Here is a 7,438-nt window from a genome sequence, read left to right on the forward strand (position 1 = left end):
CCAACTATTGTAAGGTGTAGATTATCAAGTCTATCTAGGTCTTTTCCCACCTTTTTTATAATAGGATTTATATTCAGCTCTACTAATTTTTCTAATTCTGCAGTGATGATTATACCCAAATATGTTCCTGTGTGGACCACTCGTGAATCTTGACATACTGCTTTACTATTTTTTATTATTTGTGTTTTCCCAGTGTTTAAGGAATATCCTGACACTTTTCCAAACTTTATAGCCTCCAGCTCCACGTATCTAATAGCCTCTGTGGGTGTTGGTGTTACGACAGCCACGTCATCGGCATAAGCAAGTATCTTACAATCCCCCCTAGGTGTGGCAACTGGGGGTATACTCCCGTTTGCTTCCATTCTGCGTATTAGTGGATCCAAATATATAGCAAAAAGTAGCGGGGAGTACGGACATCCCTGCATAGTACCCCTATTCATTTTCACTTGATCAGTTGTTCCCAAGTTTATTCTTATCGTAGCCACTGGGTCTCTATACAAGGTCTTTATTGCCGTGAGGAACCCATTTCCAAAGCCCATCCTTTCTAGCACACTCCACAAATACACCCATGATACACGGTCGAATGCTTTCTCAGCATCTAGCAATAAAACCGAAAATGGTTCCCCAGTAACCTCCATTTTATCCATAAGTGTTATTAATTTTCGTGTGTGATGCGTAGTTCCTCGTCCAGGTATAAAGCCGTGCTGACTAATAGTGACTAATGGTGTTATTACGTTGGCGAATCTTATTGCCAGTGCTTTTGAGTAGATCTTTGTGTCGGTATTCATCAACGTAATTGGTCTATACGATCCCGGATCTGTGGGTATCTTTCCTTTCTTTAAAATAACAACTATTTCTGCCCCAGACCAAGAGTTTGGTATTGACAATCCCATCTGTGCTTGTTCCATAATACGTACCATATCCTCCCCTAGCTCCTCCCAAAACACCTTATAAAATTCTAGCGGAATCTTATCCGGTCCAGCCGCTTTGCCAGATGGAAGATTCTTCAAAGCACTTCTTATCTCCTGTTGATCTAATGGGTTATCTAACCTCTTTTTTTCTGATTCATCCAGCTCAGACCCTTCATAGTTATTCAAGTAAGCTGCTATCTCTTCAGGATCTTTTACGTCGTTTTCTTGGTATAAATTCGTATAGAATTTCCTAAAAACCTCTCTAATTTGTTGCACGCTTGTTACAATCTTTCCTGAACTATCTTTTATAGCTTTTATCTCCCCAAACGATACTTTTTGTCTTGCTCTGATTGCTAACAATTTACCAACGCGTTCACTCAATTCATAACAATTTTCCCTATTAGCCACATATTGTTTTGCTGCCTTCACAGTTATATTTTCTTCTGCTTCCATTCGTAGTTTTGATAACTTCATAAGGGCAGGATTTAGGGCATCTCCATTGCCATTGGCAGTAACTGGACTCTTACTCACTTCTTCCTCTGCTAAAAGTATCTCCGTCTTTAAGGCTTCACTTCTCTCTTTCTCATGCTTCCTTCTCCTAGCTCCAAAACTAATAGTCTCACCCCTTACCCCTGCCTTGAAGCAGTCCCATACCATCCCTACAGTTGCTGTGTCTCTATTAATTGTCAGGAATTCTATTATCCACCTCTTCATATGTTGGATATATGCCTCATCTTCCAGCAGTGCTCTTTCAAAAGTCCACACTGAAGCCCCCCTTACCACTCCCAATCCCTTTAAGGTAACAATTAAAGGATTATGATCCGCCAGTAATCTTGGTAGTCTCTCAATAAATGCACCATCAATGCCCTGACTGCTGATCAAAAAGTAATCTAATCTTGCACTTACTTTGTGTGGTGCTGAATAATATGTATACCCATCTTCTCCCGGCTTAAGAGTATCCCAGACATCCAGAAGCCCATTATTCCTAGCTAAAGAACAAACTGCTTGAAACACTCTTTTCTTCCTTCCTTTATATTTAACTGGAGGTCCTAACCCCAAGCCTAGTCCACCAGCACCATTGATGTTAAAATCCCCTCCTATTACTACATATGGAGCCCAGGTTGCCAACTCAATATCGATCTGTTCAAAGATTTCCGCATCGTCCCCTGTAGAACCGTATATAGATCCAAGAGTTACCCATTGCTCTCCTACCAAACATTCTATCAGAGCCCATCTCCCCCAACCGTCCTCCCATTTTTTCCTGGTAGTGATATCTCTTTGTCTTGCCATTACAGCCACCCCCCTATTCCTGGCCCCCTGTCTCGAATACGCTAAAACAGTAAGGCCTAATTGCTCAAATAGTTGAATTTCAGACACTTGGATATGTGTCTCTTGCAGTATTAGAAAATCTAGCCTGAGACTCTTAATCAAGATAGCCACCTTCTGCCTCTTCAATTTGTCATTTAGTCCACAGACATTCCATGTCATTATCCGAGTACTCATCCTGGATTTTTAAGTAGGTCAGTATTAATTATACCATTGCACAACTCATTGCTTATACATAGTGGGCTAACAGCCATATAAAACTCATAAGTTTTCCCTGTTCTACTGGTCCTTATCTTCCGGGTTGCTTCCTTTTTTCCTCTGCAATACTTCCAAAGTGTTTGCTGTTCCTCACCCCTCTCCCCCTCTTGCCCCCTCTGTATCCCCGCCCTGACTGTCCCACCCCCCCTACAGGCAAATAGGTCCATAGGACCTATGTGTGACAGCTGTGACTGTGTGGGGCCACCGCGCCCCCCTCACCCCCTTTCTTAATAACACAATCTTAAAGTTGACACAATTGAGTCATATGAGTTATCTTGCGATGTTTAGGTTCAAAAGAGATGATGTAAGCAATTCTAATTGGAATTGTAAATTCTAATAGTATCTCCACAGTATTATTTCACTTCAAAAGGGAGATAAAGATGGTGGTGGAGATGTAACTGGAGATAGTTAACTTTCTCCACCTGTAGATAATTTGGGTCCGATAGTGGAGGATGATAGCGAATGCTAGACACGAAAATTGATAGATCTAAAAATAAGTTGAGAATGGTATCCCAGGAGCCAAAATGTGCAAGGTTGAGATTACAAACATATCTTGTATATCCGTGGTGTTAAATGAATGATAACTAGAGGTCCTGGTAGCATGAAAGTAAAATTTGAATCGACCGCCAACAAACAAAGAAACCGGATGTAAGCTTACATGAGAATGTGAGATACCATTCTCAACTTATTTTTAGATCTATCAATTTTCGTGTCTAGCATTCGCTATCATCCTCCACTATCGGACCCAAATTATCTACAGGTGGAGAAAGTTAACTATCTCCAGTCACATCTCCACCACCATCTTTATCCATGAGCAGATTAGGGAAAGGCAAACATTGGATCTATCTGCTGCTAAGTTTAGTGGGGTGATAGGGCCTCTTTTTTGTACCCATCTAGTGACGTTCCCACTTTTGCCACCCTCTTAGGCTCGTGCTTGAATGGTGGGCATCTTGTTCCACATTCTGCAGTGGCATTACTTATCAAGAAGAACTTGTAAGGAGTGCACAGCCTTCACTGATGACGTCAAATGCCTCCCCTTCATCATTCTTTATCCATTGGTCACCTGTAAGCCTTTTCTGTATGCACATTGGACAATCATAATCTGTTTTCACCTACTCCAGAGAGCTTGCACCTTTTTTCATTTGATTTCAAAGCAGTTTATATTTTCTAAGGATAGAACTTATGAAACATCATCAGAAAATAAAAGTTAGTACCAAGTGATCACAAATAGGTACGCTTACCACTGGGGTATACTGGTTTTCTAATTCTCAGCTTTTAAAAATGTGAGGCACTTATTTGCAGCAATGCCTTATTTTTCATAGCGACTTTTTTAAAATCTTCTAGTATAGAATTGAAAAGAAGTTGTTCGTTTTTCAAAGATCATATTTTATTCTGTACACTAACTGATAAAAATGAAGACAGGAAATGTCACTGACTAGGTAATCTTCAAGGGCATTGCTGGATTGGGGAATGCATGTTCATGTTCAATAATAAAGTGCAGGAAAGCAAGTCTGGTTTCCCTTTCTTTCAAGTTCTGCACTTAGGACGCCCTCTCGAATTTCCCATTCAGTGATTTATGCATAAGAGGCAAGCTAATATCGGCATGAGCTGTAAATGGACTGTCTATAGGGCTCGAACCCTCAGGTTATAGTAAACCTGTGGAGATAATATTTCAAATGTACAATATTTTTACTGATTTTTGAGACCTTCAACAAAATGTGATGACTGTCTGGACGTATCCTTTTACAAAATAGAGTTGCAGGTTGAAATGTAAAGGTTGTTTATTGTGATCAATTCGCTCATGAAGTTTCTATGATTGAACAGTATTGACGACAGATAACTCTATAAGGATATAAGGAAACATTGTGTTTGTATTATAACTAGGGGTTACGGTTTTATGTTTTTTTTACATTTTCATCGGTATTTATCCATACTTATTTTTTTGTAAATTTTATCTGTATTTATTTATATATATTTTGGTCTTTGTGAAAACATAAAGCTGAAATAAGTATATTTCCACATTTATTCAACCAATAAATATGCCTCCCAAGTTAAATCAATGCACTTATATGAATACATACAAATTTCAGTATCAGCCTTGTGTGTATCTACTGCTGTTAAAGCCTCTTTACTGAAATCCCTTTTTTGTAACCCTCTTTGCTATCAACCCACACAGCTATTGGATTGGCAGTCATGGCAGACAGAATTTTGAATTATTCAAAAAACAACCCGATTTCCGTTTTTATCCACATTTAAAAATAAATACAGACACGAAATAAAATATTTCTGTCTGTATTTGTAAAAATCAGTAAAAACAGGAAGCCCTAATTATAACACTATGATTCTATTACTATAAGATGATATCTCTAATTTAACTTGGAATTTTTGTGGGACAACCATTAACTATTTCCTCTGGTTTAAAATGTAAATTATCTGAAACGTTAAATAAATATATTTGAATATAAAAGGTGCCCAGTTTTCTCACCTTTCCAATTTTGTCTTTTGTTTAGGAACTTTTACTACATCACGATTCTGCGCGACCCTGTGTCTCGATATTTGAGCGAATGGAGGCATGTTCAGAGAGGGGCGACATGGAAGGCTTCATTGCATGTGTGTGATGGAAGATCCCCTACTTCAGATGAGCTACCCAGTTGTTATACTGGGGACGACTGGTCTGGCTGTTCACTAAAGGAGTTCATGGACTGCCCTTACAACCTCGCCAACAATCGCCAGGTTCGCATGCTCTCTGACTTGAGTCTTGTTGGATGTTACAATTTGTCTGTAATGCAAGAGGAAGAGAGAAACAAAGTTCTTTTGGACAGCGCAAAAGAGAATCTAAAACGCATGGCTTTCTTTGGACTTACGGAGTTTCAACGGAAAACCCAGTATCTGTTTGAAAAAACTTTTAACCTGAACTTCATCTCTCCATTTACACAGTTCAATAGCACAAGGGCCTCCAGTGTGGAAATAGATGAGGAGACTCAAGAACACATCAGGGTCTTAAATTTTTTAGACATGGAATTGTATGACTATGCGAAAGACCTCTTTTTGCAGAGGTATCAATTTATGAGACAAAAGGAACATCATGAAGCCCGACTGAAGCGCCAAGAGCAGCGCAAAATCCTAAGAGCAAAACATGCTCATTTCAAAGAGCAAACTGACAATTCTACTGATGATTACTTAGGAAATGTAGAGAAATGGCGGTAGACGGACTTGATAATTTTTTAATGACTATCATAAACTACAACACACATTAGTAGGCGAAAGGAATTGTGGAAAAACATTTTGATTAGAATTTGTTTGAAGAAAACAAGGTTTAACAAAGTTGCCTTTGAATTGCCTTTGCATTGAATGATCTATCCTGCGTATTAGGGGTACTACATCTTAAAATGTCATGTGATTGCTCTTATTTTGTTTTGTTTGCCTGTGCATCAACATTTATTGCAGGCAACCTATTGTGATGCTCACAAGAAAATGTACCTTATTCCTTAAAAAAACAAATTCTGCGTTTGAAGTCAATAGGTTAATATTCCCTTCTCCACTACTGTGTAATTGTTACATTCTTCTGAGACCCATTCAATGATGGTCGACTTTCATGTTGCATATACTGGAAATGATTTCATATATTAGAGGCCTACGTTTAGGAAGATGACGTGGATCAAGGGAAGTGATAATGATACCTAGAAAGAAATTCAGTTTATGTGTGGTGCTCCACTTAACCTCCCACAAGCTAATTTTTTTGCTAAGTGCTTTAATTTATAATTTTTTCATGTATGAAAAAGAGAAGCTTTTCCTTTTGAATCTTTATGTGCGATGGTTTAATATTCTTGTTATTATGTGCATATTATTTGTAGGAAAAAGAGAAAAGTTGGAGTCTAGACTAGTGGTGTCCTCAAAATTGAGGAGAGTCGGATCGAGGACAAATTTAAAGCATCAACACCAATGATATAAATTAGCTTCATTTAGACTATTTCTATGTAAATTCATATTGCTGGGATCTGCACAACATACAACATGGTTCAGTCCCTCTTTGATCAATTTTAAAGACCTTTTGTCTTGAAAAACACAATTAGGCAGTATTTACTAAATATCCTGTAAATTAAAATGTCAAAATACAGATGATATTCACCTGTAAACATTGTTGAAATCATGTTAATAGAGACTTAGAGCTTAGCTTACTTTATTAACATTTAAGGCAGCAAATTGCCAATGTAATGGATTACAGAAATCTCTTTATCACTATTTGCTATGTAGAGCGTTGCACCGACAGAAGACCTTGTATGTAAATTTAGTCTTGTGAATGTGATAGGACATATATATTGAAAAGAATCGAAGTAAGTAGTGCCCAGTGGGACTTGAGGCCAGCCATAATGAACTGCGTGATAAGTCATTTGTGAAGCCAAACAGTAAATAACATATATTTGTCAGGCATTAAATAAATAAATGGATACCATGTGGACGAGAGCACGTGCCACTGTTTGCATTTGTAAGGCAATATCTGTTACATTTGAAAATGCGAACAATGATAGGCCTAAAATATGAATTCCGTAATTCGATCAGCATACTTGGATCTCAACCTCACACAGAAATTACTCAAATATAAATTAATCACAATCTCCAGTGTAACATTCATGGAATCTCTGCAAGTCTCTACACTATTGTGGTAATTAAGTCCATGACTAACATTTGAGTGATATTACACATACAAATGTGCGAAACCAAGGATATTAATCTACCAGTCTCTACTGGTCCATCTTCTGACTTTGAATGTTATCCTTTGGCCCTCCACTTGCACTCCAGGCTACTTTTGGTATTTATTTGTTTCTGCCATGCTTCGTTGCTGCCACAGTTTCATGACCACCACCATTCAAGTTAAACAAAACATAAGCCCAAACCTTCTTTGGTTTGTGAATACTCTCATCAAAGTCTTAGCTTTTAGAGAC

General features: G+C 38.2%; 1 protein-coding gene across 1 annotated transcript in view; it reads left to right on the plus strand.

Moving 5' to 3' along the window:
* Positions 1-6,959, plus strand: part of HS6ST2 (heparan sulfate 6-O-sulfotransferase 2) — a 945,195-nt gene extending 938,236 nt beyond the window's left edge. Inside the window, exon 2 of the mRNA XM_086918700.1 lies at positions 5,006-6,959. Within this exon, the coding sequence (XP_086774826.1) occupies positions 5,006-5,702 (697 nt within the window). The 3' untranslated portion in view covers positions 5,703-6,959. The remainder of the gene's footprint in view (positions 1-5,005) is intronic.
* Positions 6,960-7,438: the final 479 nt, after the last annotated feature.

This window comes from Lissotriton vulgaris, chromosome 4_1 (assembly GCF_964263255.1).
Source record: "Lissotriton vulgaris chromosome 4_1, aLisVul1.2, whole genome shotgun sequence".
In the NCBI taxonomy this organism is placed as follows: Eukaryota; Metazoa; Chordata; class Amphibia; order Caudata; family Salamandridae; genus Lissotriton; species Lissotriton vulgaris.